The sequence below is a fragment of the Panthera pardus genome, unplaced genomic scaffold, assembly GCF_024362965.1.
Source record: "Panthera pardus isolate Hobbes unplaced genomic scaffold, ASM2436296v1 HiC_scaffold_10, whole genome shotgun sequence".
Taxonomy (NCBI): Eukaryota; Metazoa; Chordata; class Mammalia; order Carnivora; family Felidae; genus Panthera; species Panthera pardus.
In genome coordinates, this window is record NW_026526655.1 from 33,343,086 (window position 1) to 33,366,518 (window position 23,433).

Sequence of the window (23,433 nt, forward strand, 5' to 3'; positions counted from 1 at the left end):
ATAATATACCAAAACAATGAATTGCACATTTTATTTTTTAATGTTTTATTATTTATTTTTGAGAGAGAGAGAGAGAGAGTGAGAGAGAGAGACTGTGTGTGCGCAGGGGAGGGGCAGAGAGAGAGGGAGACAGAATCCAAAGCAGCTCCAGGTTCTGAGCCATCAGCACAGAGCCTGACACAGGGCTTGACCTCACAAGCAGTGAGATCATGACCTGAGCCGCAGTCAGACACTTAACCGACTGAGCCCCCCAGGCGTCCCATGTACATTTTAAAGGAGTAAATTGTATGGTATGGGAATTACCTCTCAATAAAGCTGTTTTACAAAATTTACTTACCAGAAGTTAAAATGGCATTAATTAGATCTCAACTGATTTAGAATGTGTGATAACTGAGTCAAAAGCTACGCTGAAATTGACTTTGGCATTATTTATCTTTTTTTCTTTTTATTGTTTATTTATTCTTGAGACAGAGACAGAGCGTGAACAGGCAGAGAGAGAGGGAGACACAGAATCTGAAACAGGCTCCAGGCTCTGAGCTGTCAGCACAGAGCCTGACACAGGGCTTGAACCCACGAACTGTGAGATCATGACCTGAGCCGAAGTCGGACACTTAACTGACTGAGCCACCCAGGCGTCCTTGGCATTATTTATCTTAAAATTAAAATAATTTCTTACACCATTCACAAAAATAAATTCAAAATGAATTAAAGACATAAATGTGAGACCTGAAACCTTAAAAATCTGTGAATAGAGCATAGGCAGTAACTTCTCTGACATCAGCCACAGAAACATTTTTTCTAGATAGGTCTCCTGAGTCAAGGGAAACAAAAGCAAAAATAAACTATTGGGACTACATCAAATAAAAAGCTTCTGAACAGCAAAGGAAACAATCAACAAAACTAAAAGACAACCTACTGAATGGGAGAAGATATTTATAAATGACATATCTGATAAAGGGTTAGTTTCCAAAACATATAAAAAAGTTACACAACTCAAACACCAAAAGAACCAAATAATCCAATTAAAAATAGGCAAAAGACATGAACAAACATTTCTTCAAAGACATACAAATGGCCAACAGACATGTGAAAAACTACTCAACATCACTCATAATCAGAAAGATGTAAGTCAACAGATTCAGTAATTGGTTAAGAATGTGGTGTGCTGAGAATGTGGAGAAAAAGGAACCCTTGTGCACTGCTTGGAAATGCAAACTGGTGCAGCCACTGTAGAAAACAGTATGGGGTTCCTCAAAAAATTAAAAACAGAATTGCCATGTGATCCAGTAATTCTGCTATTGGGTATTTACCCAAAGAATACAAAAACAATAATTCAGAAAGATATATGCGCCCCTATGTTTATTGCAGCATTATTTCCAAATTATGGAAGCAGTCCAAGTGTCCATCCATAGATGAATGGATAAAGAAGATGTGCAAAATTAACTAAATTTTAAAAAACAGGGGCACCGGGGTGGCTCAGTTGGTAAAGCATTCAACTTCGGCTCAGGTCATCTCACGGCTTGTGAGTTCGAGCCCCACGTTGGGCTCTGTGCTGACAGCTCAGAGCCTGGAGCCTGCTTCAGATTCTGTGTCCCTCTCTTGCTCTGTCCCGCCCCTGCTGTGCTCTGTCTCTCTCTCAAGAATAAATATAACATTAAAAAAAATTTTTTAATAAAAAATAAAAAAAATGTTCTAAAAAATATGTGGCATACATATGTATATGTATATGTATACATGTACATACACACACACACACACAAAACAATGAAATCCTGCCATTTACAACATGGATGGATCTAGAGAGTATAATGCTAAGTAAAGTCAGAGAAAGACAAATATCATGATTTCACTCATATAGGGAATTTAAGAAACAAACAAACAAACAAAAAACAAAGGAGAAAGAGATCAACCAAAAAACTGACACTTAACTGTAGAGAACAAACAGATGGTTACCAGAGGGGAGGTCACCATGGGGGGGGGAATGGATGAACTAGGTGAACAGGATTAAGAGTACACTTATCATGATGAGCACTGGGTAATGAATAGAACTGTCACATTACTATATTGTACACCTGAAGCTAATGTAACACTTCAAGTTAACTATATTGAAATTAAAATAAAAAATTAAATTAAAACAAAAGACATTGTATAAAAGTTAACCTTCTTAGACTAACTTCTAACTAAACTTCTTAACTAAACTTAAAACTATTTAAAGTCTACCCTAAAGTCCTTTCCAACTCTAAAATTCTAGGATTCCAACTATTTTAAAAGCACCCTTTAATAAATAAATAAATAAATAAATAAATAAATAAATAAATAAATAAAGCATCCTTTATATTTATAGATTATTCTTAGTTATGGATTGTTCTTTATACAGCCTTTCTTTACAACACTTTGGTGATCCTAACTCAACATAGACAATCAACATATAAAATGTATTTGCAAAAAATTAAATTTCTTTCAAAGCAGTACTTTTACCATTTCAAAATATCCCACAGATTTCCCCAATCTAAGCTAAATTCAAAGTACTATATACATATATATACACTCAATAATAACAAAATATAACATTCAAAATGCTATACACTTACTACTAACTAAATATATTTTCTTTTCTCATACCATAAGCAAAAGTGCTATAAATACTATACACATCATACAGGTGAACCCCTTCACTTTACAATGAGGATATTGAGACCAAAAGAAGTGATATGCCCAAAGTAAATAGTTGATGGTACCATTAGGAAGGAACTCAAACCTTTCTAGCTTCCAATTCTGGTTGCCTGTTTGACTTAGAAGTCATCTACTTTCCAGAATAATTAAGGCTTAGGAGAAGAGTAACAATAAAAGAAAATCAACAAGGAAGAGGAGTTGCAGTAAGAAAAAAGTATACTTAAAACAATCTAAGGGAGATTTAAAAAAGAAGAAGAAAACATTTATGGAGAAGAGAAGATGGAGATGATATATAACCAGGGAAATGCGAAGTTAATAAAGTCAGATGAGGAGAGTTAGAAGGAAGGGGTGACCAAAATTGTCAAATTCTGTAGAAAAGTCAAAGAAAACAAGATTGAAAAGTCACTTGGATAAGGCAATTAGAAAGTCACTGATGATTTAATATACAGCATGGGACAAGTAAGGAGTTGAGGATATAGAAGTCCGTAGGTGTTCACTCTTTCAAGAAGGCTAGCAGAGAAGAGAGAAATAAAAGGAGGGTAGAGATCAGCTAGAAGACACACAGGAACACAGTCTCTTTTCCTGCGTTGCAGAATACCTTCAGGAATTTCTCATCCTGAAAGAAAGGCAGAGAATAATACAATGCTAGTAAGATTTGCAAAATACCTACTCTTGCCAAATAGCATGAAATCTAATTCTCTTTCAGAAAGTAATATAGGGTATGGCATAAAATGTTTGGGGGAGGAGAGGAGGCCCTTATTTTTCTTTATATCCACCAATATTTTGAAAAGAACCCTGCACAAAGGAAGCACTAATAAATGTCTGTTGACTGGACATTTTAGTTCTCCTTCCACATGTTATCTATCCTATTCATGCCCCCGTACCCCTCTCCCTGGTCCCATAGGTACATACTGGAATAGAAACTACATCTAGTCAAACACTTACTGTATTAAGTACAATTAACAGCAAGAAATAAATGTTGTGTTCTAATAGTTCTGATAATACAATGTATTCTAAAATGTTCATGTCAGGGGCACCTGGCTGGCTCAGTAAGTAGAGCATGTGACTACTGATCTCGGGGCTGTGAGCTCAGGCCCCACATTGAGTGTAAAGATTACTTAAAAATAAAATCTTAAAAATAAAATTTTTTTTAAATAAAATGTTCATGTCATTTACCCACAGGCTTATTTCTAATGTCACATAGACCATACATAAATTATAAATGTATTCTTGTAATCCAGCAGCCTTAGCTGTCATATCCATCGCACAGACCTAAAAAAGTTTAAGGGGCAGCTGGGTGGCTCAGTTGGTTAAGCAACAGACTTCAGCTCAGGTCACAATCTCACTGTTCACAGGTTCAAGCCCTGAATTGGGGTCTGCAATGACAGTGCTTGGGATTCTCTCTCTCTCCCTCTCTCTCACTGCCCCTCCCCCACCTGATCTCATGCAGGCACTCTCTCTAAATAAATAAACGTAAAAAAAAATCTTCTAAAAATTTTCAAAATAAAAAAAGCTTAAAAAAAACAAAAACAAATCAAGTCTATTGCCCTCAAAATTCTACTAAAGCCATCTTTATTGCTTCTAGAAAGGATTCACAGACTAGACCATTTAACTACAAGGGGGAAATAGTCTGGTAATATGGGAGTCTCTTCAACATGTGTAAGTACTAAGCAAGATGGTAAAAAATAGTGAATTTTGAGATATCACAGCATTCATATTTAATTTTTTTCTAGCAGACATCAATTAAATCAGAATATAATTCTTTGGTGGACAGAAATTTAAAAAATGCAATTTATCCACTTGGAGTACTTACTCCATGGAATACTAATTTGTAACTAAAACCAAATCAATGTTATCTAGTCTAATTTATTTTAACACTATTTCTATTGTAAATATTTCATCAACCGTTCTCATGTAAATTTACTAAAAGTAAAACCATTTATTTCTACTAACAAGTAATTTTTCTTTTTGGAAGAAGGAAAAGGAAAATAAAATGGTCAAAATACAAGCTAAATGAACATATACAATATTAGGTGAGCAAAGCACTTTTTATTAAAGAGCAAACCACCTTTAAGACCAAGATTAAACAAACAAATAGCATTTTTTAAATTTTAAAAAAGAAAAAGGTTTTAGATAATTACTTAAAGCTTAAAATAAGAAATGTTTGTACTAATGTGACTGAATAAAAGATCCAGAAAGGCACACAAAATTAAATAAATAAAGTAAAATCTGAGAGTTAAAAGAAATCTTAGATCCTATACTTCTCAAACGTCAGGGTACATAAAATTTACCTGGGGAAATGTTTGTTTAAAATGCAGATTCCCAGGTCACCTGGGTGGCTCAGTCTGTTAAGAGACTTCAGCTCAGGCCATGATCTCACACTTCATGAGTTAGAGCCCTGCATCAGGCTCTGTGCTGACAGCTCAGACCCCGGAGCCTGCTTTGGATTCTGTGTCTCCCCTCCCTCTCTCTCTGCCCCTCCCCCACTCGTTCTCCCTCCCTCTCTCTCTCTCTCTTTCAAAAATAAACATTACAAAAATAAATAAAATTTTAAAAATAAATAAATAAAATGCAGATTCCCAAACTCACTGTCCAGATATTCAGATTAAGTAGGTCTGGGGTAGCTGCCTGGAATCTGCATTTCAAACATAATCTGGTCCAATCCCATAATATTACAATTGAGAAAACTAAATTGTGTAATCTGTCCAGAATCACACGGAATTCAGGTCTCATTAACTCAAGACAGGGGTCTTCTTACAACACCACTTAAACTACTTTATAGTTGAAGGAATTAAAACAAAGAAAGAATAAATTAATACATCATTTGAATAAGTGAGCAATCTTAGAACACTTCCTGGCTCCAATTTCTTTTTATTATTCATTCATGTAGTATTTCTTTTTTAATTTTCTTTTAATGTTTGTTTATTTTTCAGAGAGAGTGAGCACAAGTGTGAGAGGGGCTGTGAGAGAGACACAGAATCTGAAGCAGGCTCCAGGCTCTGAGCTGTCAGCACAGAGCTGGACACGGGGCCTGAACCCATGAACTGCTAAGATCATGACCTAAGCCAAAGTCAGAAGCTCAACCAAATGAGCCACCCAGGCACCCCTCATTTAGTATTTCTTAAACATCTTTTATCTGCACAACAATATGATAGATTGCAAAACAGTTTAAGGTAGGAACCCTGTCCTCAAAAAGCAATTTGGAAGACAAAGCAAATACATAAAACTGACATTCAACAAATATGTGAATAAGTACCAAAATAAGTGGTATGGTCATTTATAAAATTGACTGATTTACTCTGACTTCATTCTGTACCTTTTCTAGTTAGAATTTACCCATCAGAAATCAATATTCAATTTCTTCTCTTTCTATGTTAAAGTTAGCCTTTAAGGGCTCCTGGCTGGCTCAGTCAGTGGGGCATGCAATTCTTTTTTTTAAAAAAATTTTTTTTTTAACGTTTATTTATTTTTGAGACAGAGAGAGACAGAGCATGAACGGGGGAGGGGCAGAGAGAGAGGGAGACACAGAATCGGAACCAGGCTCCAGGCTCTGGGCCATCAGCCCAGAGCCCGACTCGGGGCTCGAACTCACGGACCGTGAGATCGTGACCTGAGCCGAAGTCGGACGCTTAACCGGCTGAGCCGCCCAGGCGCCCCGGGGCATACAATTCTTGATCTCAGGGTTATGAGTTTGAGCCCCATGTTGGGTGTAGAGATTACTTAAAAATAAAATCCTGTTTTTAAAAATATTCATTTATTTTGAAAGAGAGAGAGAGAGAATGCACACACAAGAGTGAGAAGGGCAGAGACAGAGGGTGAGAGAGAGAAACCCCCACACTGTGTGTAGAGCCCTACTCGGGCTCATTCCCACAACTGTGGGATCACAACCTGAGCCAATATCAAGAGTCTGATGTTCAACCGACTGAGCTACCTAGGTGCACCCAAAATATTTTTTTTAAAAAGAAAAGTTGGCCTTTAATGAGAGTTGTCCTCATTTGAAATTAATCTCTCTATTCCCACTTTTCATATTACACGAACACCAACACCACTACTACCACATCACCCCACATGCCAGGGTAGGCTTGTGGAGAGATCAAAGCTGGTATAATTTTTATGCAAAGGCCTAATTAAAAGTCTGGCCCTGGGGCACCTGGGTGGCTCAACTGGTTTAGCACTGGACTCCTAATTTTGGCTCAGGTCATGATCTCACAGTCTTGAGATCGAGCCTTGTGTCAGGCTGTGCACTGGGCATGCAGCCTGCTAGGGATTCTCTCTGCCCCTCCCCCCTCTCTCTTTCTCTCTTAAATAAATAAGGGCTCCTGGGTGGCTCAGTTGATTGAGCATCCAACTCTTGATTTCAGCTCAGGTCATGATTTCAAGGTTTGTGGGATTAAGTCCCACACTGGGCTCTGTACAGACAGCACAGACCCTGCTTGGGACTCTTTCTCTCCCTCTCTCTCTGCCCCTCCTGAGCTCTCTCTCTCTCTCTCTCAAAATAGATAAAGATTTTCTTTAAAAACTTCTTTAAAAAATAAACAAACAAACAAACAAAAAAAGAGTTTGGCCCTGCTCAAACAGTAAGAGTTTGGACTATCTTCCTGACCATATGTGGTAGACTGACAATCCCAATTCTTCATTCTCCAGCAATAGTACCACATGTCCATATATTACCATGGCCTCATTATAGCCAAAGTGTACTTCACTACTCCTTGTCTTTAGTCTTGGCCAAATAAGATGTTAAAAGAACAAGAGTCTAAAAATGGCTAGGGACTGAACTTATCCTCTTGTACTTCTGCCATTGCCATAAGACAAGCTTCCCTGCAGAAGAGATGTTAACCCTGCCCTCCAGCCTGGGCCCAAGAATGAGACAAATGGAGCAGAATAAATGCTTATTGTTGTATGCCACTATATTTTTATGGCTACCAGCTATTATGCACCAAAAGCTGACTAAATCACAATACTTTAAAAATCCAAACAATCACGACTGATTATATAAACTTGCCTAAGGGAGAATCTTTCAGGTTTTAAGTTTTAAAAAATGTATAGATCCCAGAGAGATCCATTCAGTACATCTATGCTATAGTGCCAGAAATACGTATTTTATCAAAAACCGCAGGTGACCCTGTTGCAGTGCTCACATGGCAAGAAACACAAAAGTAAAGATTACTAAATTTCTAATTCCTCAACAATATTTATTAACTTCAATGCTCAAGAACACTAAATAGGTGCATCTTCCTGTAGACAATGTATTCCTACAGAGATATAAAACTGAAATCTAATTAAGTGTGGCACCATGGCTGGCTCAGTCAGTAGAGCACATGACTCTTAACCTCAAGGTTGTGAGTTCAAGTCCCAGGTTGGGCATAGAGCTTACTCAAAAAACAACAACAAAAAAATTTTTTTAAAGAAAGAAATCTAATCAAGTGAATTATTTCAAATGCATAAAGATTCAGCTAACATTGATGTCAGACAGCCATTGGACACATCTAAGCCAGCCAAGGAGGAGGAGGATTATGATGTGATGCAGAATCCTGAGTTTCTTAGTTGTCCTGGAGAACCTTCGAGGAGTGAATCCCAACAATAAGGCTATTTGAAATGCCATGGGTTCCCTGGCCTCCCAGGCCACCAAGGATGGCAAGAAAGAAGAGAACAAGAAGACTGGAGGAAAAGGTAGCTGAGCCTGCTCAAGCACAGGGGGGTAGGGTGGGATATAGGGTTAGCTATGTAACCATTACAACCTAAATGAAGAATGAAGACTTTTTTCAAAAATTTTTTATTTTGTTAATATTTATTTATTTTGAGAGAAGAAGGAAAGAGAGAACACACACAAGTACAATCAGGGGAGAGGCAGAGAGAAAGAGAATCCCAAACTGACAGTGCTGACAGCATAGAGCCTTTTGCTGGGTTCAAACTCATGAACTGTGACATCACGACCTGAGCTGAAATTAAGCAGAATGCTTAACAGACTGAGCCACCCTGGTGCCCCCCCGAATTTTTTTAATAGAAGCTGGGTCTGCAGTAAGTACTGCATTGTATTTTATCCTTTGATTAAAATTAAGAATTCATTTATAAACCAAACACATTTTTTTAATAAATTCTAATTTTTTGCATACAAAATGTTCTTAGAATTAAGGAATCCAAGAACTAGATACACTAAATGGAAAAGAGGAATTCAAAAGAAATAAAGGATACATCTATGGCCCCAAAGAGGGATGTGATATCAGCAGGTCTTCTAGTATTTTTTTCCTGTTCAGCAGTACTATTTGCACCTGTCTGGTTACATTATTACATCTATGTAACCCAAGTCCACATAGGCCCTCTCTAGTCACCTTGTACCTAATGAAACTGAACTCGCCACTCCAATATTAGGCAAAGTTTTCACATTTAGAATGATAACATCTGCAATAACCAGTGCTGAATGAAGAACCTGTCAAGTGTCCCTACTTCTTTTCAAAGGCTGATTTATGAAGGCACTACTCTATCTTATGTTCCCAATTAGAGTGAACTGTTGTTATCATTAATGTGATAGGTAAGGGTACAGGCTATAATCCTGGCTCCACAGTTTACTGTGTGGTGAGTTATTTAAATTCTCTGCACTTCACATGCCCTCTCTGTAAAAGGAACATAATTACAGCTGGAGTATGGAATTGTCATGAGGATCAAATGAGAAAACACATGGAAAGCTGTTAGAATAGTTGCCGGCACAGAGCAAGCATTCAATAAACACTATTATTATTACATTATTATTATTACTATTATTGTTATAGCTTACAAATTTTGGCATCTGCTACTATGTAATACTAATGAAGACTAAAACCACTTTGAAGTAGTGATTCTTTCAATCCCTCCTTTTTAAAGGACATTATTCTAATATTTTATTTACCAAATACAAATTAAATTATTTTTAAATCAGTGTTCTTTCCTTTACTGTTATCAGTTCTGATCACAAAATGATAAGCCTGTCAACTATAAATGAGAATCTACATTCTAAAAAGGTCAAGAATAACAAAGAACATAAAAAGTCTATGATCTGAGATCTCTGATCATAGAATGACTGCTTAAGCCTAAGGCCTTTTATTCTCTTCATATTTTACAGGAATCACAAGACTTACAGCTAGAGAATTTAAATAACTAATACAATTTGAAGAAATCTAGAGAAAAACTGTTTGTTTTAATCCCCAAAGGAATTGTGATGATTAAGAATTTAAAATACCAGTTTCAAAATATATTCAATTCAAAAGTTCAAATTCTTTTAATACAACTACACAGATTTATCATAGACATAAGACATTAATCAACAATATCAAAGGCACTAAAGGAAACTTCAAATTTTCTTTCAGAATTTTCCCAATGCAGACTCTTAAAATGGAAATAAGCAAGCAACCTCTGTGTTTAACATAGCAATGAGAAATGTGAATGTTAAAAATACACTTATAAAAATAAAAAAGTAACTGGAAAGCTGTTATATTGTCCTTCACTCATTTTTAAATGCATAATCTATTTGGCCATCCTACACCAAACTTAAGAATTATATGTACAGTTCACTCCCAAAAATTTCTAAGAGCGTATCACCAAAAGACCGCTTGAAAAATAATTGCAGATGAAACATGACGCTTTCTCTCAGGTATCTGAGAACTTAAAAAAAAAAAAAAAAAAACCTAAGGAAAGGATGACTACTGTTTCCCTTTAAGCTTAGTAAAATGTCAAAGAACTTTTAGGACTCAAATCTCCTACACCTCTAATGTGAGGTCAAAGTTGTCTCAATGACAGGAAAGCCAATTGATGCCAGATGACTAAAATGTAAAGTTATCGAAAATGCTTTTAAGGCCAAGAGCAATTCCAAAGGCATATAAAATACGAGTGTATCTAGGTTGAAAAATGGAAATATAATTACTAAAATACTTTGGGACAAAACAATACCAATGATAATAATTAACAGTATTATACAATGTATTAAGAATCTCAAAGTTCTGGTTGACTCAACATTTATTCAATTCATTCCGTAACATTTCTGAATAATGAAAGTAACATGGACTCCCAAAGAGTGATCTAAATCTAAAAATAAGGTTCGAGTGTGCGTTCTATAGTTGATGTTCTTTTTAATGTAAGCCAAATCCGCTTCTTTACATTAAAATAAAAATCTACAGCTGTGTTTGCAAAGATCTCATAATAGACACTGTTCATTGGCGATTAAAATATTATTTTTAATCCTTGCATTACCTCACAGCTAAAAATGTCAAGATACCACACCCAGTATGTCTTTCCCCTCCCCCCGTGGGGGGTGAGGGGGGATATGGAAGTAGGGATTCGAAACTACAAAAACATGCAAGGTTATTTCCCTAGAAGGAACGGGAAAGGCGCGCAGGTACGGGACGCGGTTCCCTCCACAGCGCTCGCTGGACGCGTCGCGAAGGGCGAGCTCAGGCCTTGGCCTCTGCGGGCTCCCCGCCCGCCACCCGCAGGCAGGGGCAGTGGCCCGACGCGCCGCCGGGGGCTACTCACCGGCCGCAGTGCTGACCAGCAGGACGGTCCACAGGAGCGACGGCATCCGCCGGGGCCGCGGCAGCGAGGAAGTCATCCCTGGGCCAGCCGAGAAGCAGGAGAGCAGAGAAAAGAAATATGGAAAGTAAACACGGGCCGAGAGATACGGCCGGGAGGCTGGTCCTCGCTCTCGTCCGACTTGTCCGGCCCGGTATTACAATGCAGTCTGAAAGGACAAATGGCAGATGAGAGGACCTAGCTGCAGAGCTTTCATTCCGCTGCAGAAATTCCCTTCATTTCTCTCCCTCGCGGCTGGAGAGGTTCATTCGCCTAGAACCGGGTGTCTCGGCCACCCAAACTGAAGGCATGTCCGTGTGGAGAAGCAGGGAGACAGAAAGAAGCCCCGCAGTTATTTCCCTCGTAGTTTCACGATGTCAAAAAAATATCCAGGTCTGGGAGAAAACATATCCAGGGTGTAGGGGGATGGAGAGCGGAGATTCGATGGCGGGGCTGAGGATCAGAACAAGTTCCCGACTGCCTGGAAGGGCGAAGCCGGGCGGGCGGCGGCGGCACCCGGCGGCACAAGTCGCATCGCCCGTGGCTCCAGGAGGGCAGGATTCCTTTTTAAGTTTCGCTTCGGTGCTTCCTTCACTCGGATTTCGAGAACAACAAACCCTGTTCATCGACTGGATCGAAAAAGGTGCCTGCCTCCATGGACAAACCACAGCCTTCAAGCCTTCGCCGAACAATCCTTCGAGGTTCTGCCAGGGCCCCGCCGGAGGGCTGAGGGGCAGTAGGAAGCGGGGGGAGTGGGGGAGTGGGGGAGTGGGGGGGGGAGGGGTCAGCAGGCAGGGCCCGGAGCTCCCCGAGACCGCGGGCGGAGGGGAGGTGCGGGGAGCTGCCCTTTCCAGCCCTCCTGGATTCGCTCCTCTCTCTCTTTTATTGCAGCCGTTCGATCTTGCCTGAGGTAAATTCCACGAATAAAAGCCTCTTCTCCCGTCAATGGCTCCTGTGAGCGAATCACAACCCCTCTGAAGAAGCCGCCGCCGCCGCCGCCGCCGCCGCCGCCGCCGCCGCCTCCGCCTCGTTCTCCCGCAGCTCTGGGCTCCGGGCGGAGCTCGGGCGTCGCGGGCCGAGGGCGGGGGGCGGCGGGAGGGCGGAGGTAGGTGGCTGGTTGGGGAAAAGGGTGGGCAGCGAGGCGGCGAGACACCCCGCACCCCTCCGGGAAGCACTTCCAGTGGTTCCGAGCAGACCAGACACAAAGGGGGGAGTCGCCGCAGCTGCCAGTCTGCGGCGCTCCCGGTCACCGGAGTCGCCCCGCCTCCGCCGCCGCCGCCGCCTCCGCCTCCTCCTCAGTCTCCGGCTCTTCCCGGCCCTGTCTGTCTCGGGCCTGTGGTGCAGCGCGGGCGGCGGCGGCAACAGCGGCGGCGGCGCGAGGAAGCCTACACCGCGCCTGCGCGCTCGCGGCCCCGCCCGGCCCCGCCCCTCACTCCGGGGCTTGCTGAGAAGGACTCCGCGGCCCTCGCGCGGTGTGTCTCCCTGGAGCCGCCGAGGGCAGGGTGGGGCCGGCAGCCCGCAGTGGGCAGCAATGGCCATTCTCCTTAACACACACATACCTTCCATACGGGCACACTCGGGATGTGTGTGTGTGTGTGTGTGTGTGTGTGTGTGTGTGTGTGTGTGTGTATGTCTGTTTAAGAGAGAGCGGCCACATCTTTTGTCCAGCCTTGGCAAACTGTTCTGAGCTGGCTGATTTAGACTTGGACTGGGGCTTCGCGGTCTCCTCCGGGACTCCTGGAGTAAAGCCTTGAGGGGCAGAACTGCCTTCGTTGTTTCCTGGGGCCAGAGCCTGCCTCTCCGTAGCCCAAAGAATCCAGAAGAACTCTCCTTTCCCAGAACTGGAGACCTTGGCCTCCTCGGGCTCCCCTCCCTGACTCAAACAAAAGCAGAAATTGGAAAGACCACCTCTAAATTGATATTTTTGGTCTTATCGGTGTCCTGCTTCTCTCAAGCGCCCATTACCGTAGCCCTTCTTAGCTGACAGAAATATTTAACATTTGAAAGGATGCGAAGCCAGAAAGGAAACACTTTCTTTTAAAATTCTATGCATTGTTCAACTGTATGTGCCTATCTGTCTATGCCGCTCGGTTTCCACTTCCAGGGTGGGCCTTTATTCACAAAGGCTGAGGGCCTAAGGGGCTTTTTAGGGCCTGTGAAAGGAAAATTTCGGTGAGGAGTTGTTGCCTAAGGGTAAAGAATGACTTCGAACCCAAGGAAATGAGGTCCTGTTGGTACTCAAGCTTCCTGGAAAGGATCTGTTTAGTCGATTTTTTGAATTGCAGAAACCTAAGCAACCAGAATAGGGGAAGGAATTCCTCCCCCACTCCCTGCAGCCTTTACACACCTCCTGCGGGATCAGGTCGACTTGGGTGGGATTTTGCTGGGGGAAAAGGGAGAAAGTGACGTGCGTGGCGCCATGATCGGAAGTCTGTGTTTAATTCTTAGCTGCGAGGTGGAAAAATTTGCGTGGGTGGGCGATCTTAGAAGTGAAGTCTAGCTTTCCTTCTACCAAGCAGAATATTCTGAAAGCTGGCTTTGCTGGTCTTTCATTGTGGATAAGGGCAGTTCCAAAGACACATTCATAGATAGACTCCTGAAGTTATACTCTTTGCTTGCTCAAGTCCCCTTTTATCTCTTTATCTGAACTTGATGTGAATAAACCTCCACATTCCTTAAACTAGTTGCTGTTATCATACTAAATATCTAGTATAATTATGGGTTTTGATAATAGCAACCCAGGATTCTCAGACTTTTTAGTGGAAATATTTTTATACTGTTTACCCTTCAGGCAGAAAGAAATTTTTCTTATAGTAAGATCCCTTAAAAAGAAAAAAAAATAAATTAGGAGGAGCATATGCTTTAATTCATTAGCTTTATTACTATATTTTGTTTTGCCCCAAAGGCCTAAAATAAGAAACTGGTATTGTTTTACTGTTTGACTTTCAAGAAATAAGAACTAGCACTCAAAGAAATTGGATTTTAGTAAGTTAGAAGTGCAGAAAGTTTATTAATTAGTAGTATACTATTCTTTCTCAAAGTGGGATCAACTACTTGGTTATTCTATTTTTATTTGCATAAAATTTTTCCTAGGAAACATTAAGTACCAGCGTGTCTGAGTGGCTCAGTCGGTTGAGCATGGGACTTTGACTCAGGTCATGATCTCACAGTTTGTGAGTTCCAACCCCGCATTGGGCTCTCTGCTGTCACCATGGAGCTGGGTTCAGATCTTACATCCTCCTCTTTCTCTGCACCTCCCCCCACCTCTGTCTCAAAAATGAATAAACATTTAAAAAAATTAAGTACCCTTATACATATTATAAATGTGTGGTAAAATATATAAAAAAGAAGAAAGGGTCCTAGGAAGTTCATGTGAAAAAAATATATGCCACTGACCTGGTAGGAATAATTAGTAGACAACTAGATAGGCAACCCTCTTCCCTTTTGTGTTGCTCCTTGTAATATCTCAGTTGGGACATGGCTGTTCACTCACTATGAGAAAAACCATCAGAGAAGAACTAGAACGTGGCCATCAATCCGTCCACAAAGACAAGACAGACAATACAAGTCAAGCTCTAGTGAAAACAAAGGATTGGCAGGGCAGCCAAGGTTTGGTATCTGTAAACCAGGATAGGCTAGTTTGTAGCAAACATCTCAGCAGCTTATAGAAACAAGGGTTTATTTCTCATACATGTTACATGTTTGATACAAGTCATCAGGAAGCCTGTTACAAGTAGGATTCACTGGGAAACCATGAGATTTGAATGCAGGAGGTTATTGGGTAGTTCTCTCAAGAACAATCTCTGGAGACCAAGGGTCACAAAGTCTCTGGAAGGGGAAAGCTTGAACTGCAACACAACTGCAACTGAGGCTTCAGCCAGTTCTGCAGGGAGCCCTGGAGTTGGGATGGCCCTTTAACATTGTCCTAAATTGAGACAGGAGGCTAGGTCTTATACCCTCCTATCAACCTGTCATTGGATATGGGCTGCACCCAGGGAAGGGATGAGAGGAGCTCTCTTAAGTCAAGAGCAACCCTCAGAGAGGTCCCCAGCTGAAAGTTGTCAGCCACCAGCATGTGCAGCAGTTGGGAGAGGTTGTGCCTTCAGTCCTAAAGGGTGGATCTGGGGAGCTCAGTACAACATCCACTACATGGATTCTGCTGATTTTAGTCACTGAGGTCACCAGACTATTGGAGGCTTCACTGAGATATATTCTAGATTCCTACATTAGGGGAGCACCTGGCTGGCTCAGTGGGTAGAGCATGTGACTCTGGATATTGGGGCCTTGAATTTAAGCCCCACATTGAGCATAGAGCCTACTTAGAAAAAAAAAAAGATTGCTACAGTAGGCATCATAAAATTTAATTGCTAGTACTGCAGGGAAATGTAATACTATACAATGTTACTAAAAGAGGTACATAAAACTTTGTGAACAACCTTAATACTACAATGGTGTGTGCGAGGGGAAAATATTCAACAGTACTCTAGTCACCAAAGCCCAAGCAGGATAGAGGAGAGTCTTCTAACATATGAGAAAAATTCTGGGGTAAGAAATCAGAAATGAAGGGAGCCAACAGAGAAATCCAAGGGAACAATAATGTCTATAAGACTGATGGATCTTCACTATGTATTATGGCCCGTCATGGATTATAGCTTTCCTCTGAGGTGGAAGATTTGTAAAAGCAAAGCCCTGGTCTTAAGAGAGATGTAGAAGGGGGCGCCTGGGTGGCTCAGTCGGTCGAGGGTCTGACTTCGGCTCAGGTCATGATCTTGCGGTCCGTGAGTTCGAGCCCCACGTCGGGCTCTGTGTTGACGGCTCAGAGCCTGGAGCCTGTTTCGGATTCTGTGTCTCCCTCTCTCTGACCCTCCCCCATTCATGCTCTGTCTCTCTCTGTCTCAAAAATAAATAAACGTTAAAAAAAAATTTTTTTTAATAAAAAAAAATAAAAATAAATTTAAAAAAAAAAGAGAGAGAGATGTAGAGGACTAAGCAGATTATTAGAACAAGCATTTGAATAAGGACCAAGGCAGAATACCTGTTATATGAATAAGGACAAATAGGAGTTACCCGAGCTCAGAGATACTGAGTACTTCTTTTATTTTCAATGTTTACTTATTTTTGTGAGAGAGAGTGCAAGCAGGAGAGGGGCAAAAAGAGGGGGACAGAGGATCTGAAGTGGGCTCTACACTGATGGCAGTGAGCCCTATATGGGGCTTGAACTCAGATCACGACCAGAGCTAAAGTTGGACATTCAAGAGACCAAACCACCCAAGTGCCCAGATACTGAATACTTCTAAGAAAAAGCTTTATCATTGGGGCGCCTGGGTGGCTCGGTCGGTTAAGCATCCGACTTCGGCTCAGGTCATGATCTCACAGTCCATGGGTTCGAGCCCCGCGTCGGGCTCTGTGCTGACCGCTCAGAGCCTGGAGCCTGTTTCAGATTCTGTGTCTCCCTCTCTCTGTGACCCTCCCCCGTTCATGCTCTGTCTCTCTCTGTCTCAAAAATAAATAAACATTAAAAAAAATTAAAAAAAAAAAGAAAAAGCTTTATCATTATAAAGGATGTTGTCAAAGAAAAATACAATAAAAACTCTCAACTCTAGAAAAAAAAAGTAATACAGATACCCAGAAGTTAGCTCTGGGACACACTTCAGGGTCAAAATAATGAAAAGCAACTTAAAACAGTTTAGAAAATTTAGGACTTAATCTTTAGGACTAAAATGAGGAGTGGGACATGGCATAATGTTCCTTTTGGAACATTAAGGTGTAGTTGTGGGGAGAGGGGAAAACCCAGTTGTGGCGTACAAGGAAAATGAGGTTGGAGACTGACAAACCCACACCTCCAACTTGACATTCTCTGGACCTAAAAGTAACCTTAAATTTCTCTCTTTCTAGAACAAGAAAAGCTTAAATAATAAAAAAATTTAAAAATAAAATAATAATAATAATAATAATAATAATAAAGCAGCTTTGCTTTTGGAACCTAGATCTATTGTCCCATTTCTTTCCTTCTCCTTTTGTCTAACTTTTGAAATTTTAGTTAGCCTAGTATCTGGAATCACCCTTCCCTTTCCTTCCATTTAGAACGAAATAAAATCATCTGAACTTCCCATTCTGAGTGACTGACAGCAAGAAAACCCAGTTTCTCCCCAAGCATTAAAAGATCCTGGAGTTGGGGGGGGGGGGGGCACCTTGGTGGCTCAGTTGGTTAAACATCGAACTTTGACTCAGGTCATGATTTCGTGGTTCGTGAGTCTGAGCTCTGCGTCAGGCTCTCTGCTGTCAGCCCAGAGCCCACTTTGGAGCCTCTGTTTCTCTCGCTCTCTCTCTCTCTCTGTCTCTGCCCCACACGCATGCTCTTTCTCTCTCTCAATAAATGACTAAACATTAAAAAGAAGAAGAAGAAATCCTTCCTTTAAAAATAAATAAATAAATAAATAAATAATCCCAGAGGAAGACTATATTTTCCACAAGTTTACCTCATTTGCTCTGGACTTTTCTACTGACATCTTTTTTTTTTTTTTTAATTTATTTTTTAAATTTACATCCAAGTTAGTTGGCATATAGTGCAACAATGATTTTGGGAGTAGATTCCTTAATGCCTCATCAGAGCTTTTCCTTGGTGGTGCTAGACACTGAGCTCTGCTTTCCACCAAACAAAAAGATCCTTTATTTATTCTCAAAGCTACCCCAAAATATGGTTAAATTTTCTACTAAGGTTTACACATTGGAAGAAGATGGAGGAGGAGATGGAGGAGGAAAATTATAGTAAGCCTTGAACAATGCAGGGTTTAGGGGTGCCAACCTCCAGGCAGTTGAAAATGTGCATATAACTTTTTTGTCACATGTAACTTTCAACTCCCCCAAAACTTAATTACTAATAGCCTACTGTTGACTGGAAGCCTTATAAACACCATAAACAGTTGATTAGCACATATTTGGTATGATATATGTATTATATACACTATCACGATAAAGTAAGCTAGAGAAAAGAAAATGTTGTTAAAGAAATCATGGGGGGGGGGGTGCCTGGGTGGCTCAGTCAGTTAAGTGTCCGACTCTTGATTTCAGCTCGGGTCATGATCTCACAGTTTATGGGATCAAGCCCCATGTGGGGCTCTGCCCTGACAGCTCAGAGCCTGCTTCGAATCTCTCTCTCTCTCTCTCTCTCTCTCTCTCTCTCTCTCTCTGTTCTCCCCCATTCATGCTCTCTCTCTCTCTCAAAATAAACAAATAAAATTCAAAACAAAGAAAGAAGAAGAAAATAATAAGGAAGATGGGGCACCTGACTGCTCAGTTAGTAGACTGCCCCCATGACTCTTGATCTCTAGGTCATGAGTTCCAGTCCCACATTGAGCATAGAACTTACTTTAAAAAACACAAAAACAGGGGTGTCTGGGTGGCTCAGTTGGTTAAGTGTTCAACTTCAGCTCAGGTCATGATCTGCAGTTCAGGAGTTCAAGCCCCAGGTGGGGCTCTGTGATGACAGCTCAGAGCTTGGAGCCTGCTTCAGATTCTGTGTCTCCCTCTCTCTCTGCCCCTCCCCCACTTGTGTGCACATGCATGAGCTCTCTCTCTCACTCAAAAATAAAATTTAAAAACATGAAAAAAAAAAAAAAAAGAAAACCACAAAAACAAAACTGGGCACCTGGCTGGCTCAGTCAGTACAGTCAGTAGAGCATATGACTCTTGATCTTGGAGTTGTGAATTTGAGCTCCACGTTGGGTGTAGAGATTACTTAAAAAATAAAATATTTTTTAAAAAAAGAAAATTATAAAGAAGAGAAAATACATTTATAGTACTATACTATAGTTATCAAAAGTAATTCATATGTAAGTGGATTTGCATAGTTCAAATCCATATTGTTCAAGGGTCAACTCTATAATATAGTAAAGGAAATCTTAAAACAGTATATCACCTATCACTGCCCCCTGAAGTCTTTGAACCATATATATACCTGCTTGATGGATCCCCCCCAACCCCATCTCTGAAAATAGTATTCCTTAGCTGATGGTCACTAGCCATGTTCCAAGGATTCAGTCCTATCCTCTCTCCCATCCAGCTGAAATTCATACATTCATCCACCTTCTTTTTATTCATTTATATAACCAACAAATGTTTATTAAACTATGTGCCAATCACTGTTCTAGGTATAGTGATATAGCAAGAACAAGAGAGCCAAGTTCCTTCCTCTCATCCTCTCATGGTATTTATCTGTATTCAAATTTTTTCTTTTCTTTTTTGTTTTTCTTTTTTAGTGAGAGCACAAGCAGGGGAGAGGAGCAGAGGGAGAGAGAGAGAGAGAGAGAGAGAGAGAGAGAGAGAGAGAGAGAGAGAGAATCTTAAGCAGCCTCCACGCTCAGCATGGAGCCTGATGCAGGGCTCAATCCCACAACCCTGGGATCATGACCTGAGCCGAAATCAAGTCAGACACTCAACTGACTGAGCCACCCAGGTGCTCCAACCTGTATTCATTTTCTAATGCTGTTTAACAAATTACCACAAACTTAGCAGCTCAAAACCACACATATTTATTATCTCACAATCTCTATGCATCTAGAGTCCAGCCTTGATTTAGCAGAGTCCTCTGCTCAGGGCCTCCCAAAGTTGTAATCAAGGTTGACATCAGCCAGTTGCTATTCTCATCTGGAAGGTTGACTAAGGAAGAATCTTCTTTTAATCTTATTCAGGTGCCAGGGGCTACTCAGCTCCCTAGAGGCCCCTAAAGTTCCTTGCCGTGTGGCCTTCTCCATAGGTGTTCTCACAACATAACTTATTTAGTCAAAGTCAACAGAGAGTTTCTCTTATTCCAGTGTGTTAAGACAGAATCTTATATAACATAATCATAGGAGTGGCATCCCATCACCTTTTCCATATTCAGTCATTTAGAAGTAAGCCACACGTTCTACTCACACTCAAGGGGAAAGGATTTTACAAGGGTGTAGATAATTGGAGATGACCTTAGGTTATTTCACCACATTACCTTTTAGAAAGGGGAGACAATATGAGAGGAACAGCTGTTCTATCTTAAAAGGATTTTTCAGGAAGTCCTGTTTAGGGAGGTATCACTTGACCCCTGAGGTATTGATCTCTGCTAGGCAGAGATCTGGTAGAAGACTATTTTTGTCTTAGGAAATAAGCAAAGGCCTTAAACTGGTTAGAACAATCTTGGTATATTTGAGAAATAAAAAGAAGGTCAGTTTTTACATGTGAAACAAATGTAACATTGTGCATCAACTATATCCAAATAAAAAAATAATTAAAAAGTATATTGTTTTCCAATTGAAACAGGAAAGAAAAAAAAGAAAACAAGAAAAGGAGGCCAGTTTATTGGAGCATGGGAGAGGCAGGCATGTTCCACTTGATACAAAGCTGTTAGGTCATAAGAAGGGTGTGGCTCATTTGACTATTTGCTCTCAGTTCCATTTCCTTCCCTTTTCTTCTTTGTTCAGGGACTGACTCCTACAAACTAAATTTCCAAGACTCCCTTGCCCACTGGCTTCCAGTCAGCTTCAGCCTATGGGAGCTATAAGATTAAATTAAACTCCTCAGAATGACACAAGGCCCCGTCTCTTTTATTCTTCTGTTCAGCAAATATTTATTGTTCATTGTGGTCCAGGCTCTGTATTAGGCTACTGTGGATACAATAAGCAAAACAGTCTCTGCTCTTGCTAAGCCCTGTGATACCAAAGAATTTACAGTTCCTCAAATATACATGCCTTTGTGCTTGCTATTTTATCTGCCAGGAATATCCTTTCCCTTATGGCTGTCTCCTTAATTTTTGTTCACCATATAACACTCAGCTCAAACAGTACCACCTCTAAGAAGATTCCCCTGACCCCAAACCCCAAACAGAATTAATTATTCCCTCTTTGCATTACTTTTTTTTTTTTTAAGTAACCTCTAGGCCCAACATGGGACTTGAGCTCACAACCCCAAGATCAAGAGTCACAGGCTCTACCAACTGAGTCAGCCAGGCACCCCTTCTTAGCATTATTTCTATATGCTTTTTATAAGCTTCTAATATTGTGCTTATCAGGCTGCATTTTGATTCCTTGCTTTTGTTTTCTCCTCTACTAGATTAAAAAGAGGGATAATCTCGGGGCACCTGGGTGGTTCAGTCAGTCAAGTGATTGACTCTTGATTTCAGCTCAGGTTGTGATCCCAGGGTCGTAGGATTGAGCCCCAAGTCAGGTTCCACACTGAGCATGGAGGCTACTTAACATTCTCTCTCTCTCTCTCTCTCTCTCTCTCTCTCTCTCTTTCCCTCTGCCCCCTCCTCGGCTGAAGCTATTTGTATAATTTTGAGTTCTCAGTTCATACAATTTCATAGCAAAAAATCAGTTTTTTACATTTTTATTTTTTTAATTTTTCTCTTTCTTTTTTTAAAGATTTTATTTTGCTTTTTTTAAACATTTATTTTTGAGAGAAAGAGAGAGAGAAAGAGAACAAGCAAGGAAGGGGCGGAAAGGGGAACAGGCTCCAGGCTCCACACTGTCAGTGCAGAGCCCACTTCAGACTCTCTGTCCTCCTCTCTCTGCCCCTTCCCTACTTGCACTCCCTCAAAATTAAATAAAACACTTGAAAAAAAGATTTTATCTGTTAAGTAATCTCCACACCAAATGTGGGACTTGAACTCACAACCCCAAGATCAAGAGTCTCATGCTCCATCGACTGAGCCAGTCTGGCACTCCATTCACTTTTCTTCTTAATGTATGTGATTCCCACTATTCATAGTCAGAATGTAGAAGCAAGTGATTTTTCCACTTATTTCCTAATATGTGATCAAAGTATATAATTTACCCTTTATAATCCTCAGAAAGGTCTGAATCACCCCTTACAATTTATTCAGAAGTACTATGACTTGTGAAAGCTACTAATCAACAAGCATTTACTGAATCCTTTTTGGAGTTGTACAAATGCTATATCAGTATTAACTTTTTAAAAATTTTTTAATGTTTGTTTTTTTTTTTTTTTTTTTTTTTTATTTATTTTTGGGACAGAGAGAGACAGAGCATGAACGGGGGAGGGGCAGAGAGAGAGGGAGACACAGAATCGGAAACAGGCTCCAGGCTCCGAGCCATCAGCCCAGAGCCTGACGCGGGGCTCAAACTCACGGACCGCGAGATCGTGACCTGGCTGAAGTCGGACGCTTAACCGACTGCGCCACCCAGGCGCCCCTAATGTTTGTTTTTGAGAGAGAGAGAAAGAGAGAGACAGAGTGGGAGGAGGGGAGGGGCAGAGAAAGAGGGAGACACAGAATCCTAAGCAGGCTCCAGGCTCTGAACTGTCAGCACAGAGCCCGACGTGGGGCACATACCCATGAACTGTAAGATCATGACCTGAGCCGAAATTGAACGCTTAACCGACTGAGCCACCCAGGTGCCCCCAGTATTAAGTTTTAAAAGTTCTCTATTTCAGAATATGAACATAACGTAGTTATGCAATGTTGTCAAAGAAGTGATAAAAGCACAGATTATGGAGTGCCTGGATGGCTTAGTCGGTTAAGCATCAGATTCTTGATCTCAGCTCAGGTCTTGATCTCAGGGTGGTGAGCTCAAACCCCGAATTGGGCTTTATGCTAGGCGTGGAGCCTACTTAAAAAAAATAATAATAAATTAAGAAGAGGAAAAGCAAAGTTATTTCTCTTTAATTATTTCACATACAATTACTTAATTGTGAAAATCTTTTTTTTTTTTCCTTAAGTAAACTCTGTGCCCAATGTGGACCCTGAATTCATAGCCCTAAGATCAAGGATTGCATGCTCTACCAACTGGTAGAGCCAGGCAGGTGCCCTGTAATGTGTAAAAATCTTATTTCTCCAGAAAGATTTATAATATCGGAGAACAGTGACTAAATCATATGCTGCTGCATACCTAGAAAATGTTTAGTAGTCACTGAAATGAAAAGTCAGCCAACTGAGGACACAAAACAAGGAAAAAAATTTGATCCTACATAGGCTTATTTGTATCTCAAGGATTAGAAAAAAAGGCATAATAGAATATATTTTTTTACTGTACTTTCTACAAATGTTTGATATATTTGCTTTTTTAAAGTTTATTTATTTTTGAGAGAGACAGAGGGAGAGAGACTGAGCAGGGGAAGGGCAGAGAGAAGAGAATAGAGGATCCGTGCTGACAGCAGAGAGCCCAATGTAGAGCTAAAACTCACAACCATGAGATCATGACCTGAGCCAAAATCAAGAGTCAGATGCTTAACCAA

General features: G+C 40.8%; 1 protein-coding gene across 1 annotated transcript in view; it reads right to left on the reverse strand.

The window, feature by feature from the left end:
- The window catches only part of BMPR2 (bone morphogenetic protein receptor type 2), a 199,580-nt gene extending 188,002 nt beyond the window's left edge, over positions 1 to 11,578 (reverse strand). The window contains exon 1 of the mRNA XM_019436577.2: positions 11,176 to 11,578. Coding sequence (XP_019292122.1) covers positions 11,176 to 11,251 — 76 coding nt within the window. The 5' untranslated portion in view covers positions 11,252 to 11,578. The remainder of the gene's footprint in view (positions 1 to 11,175) is intronic.
- Positions 11,579 to 23,433: the final 11,855 nt, after the last annotated feature.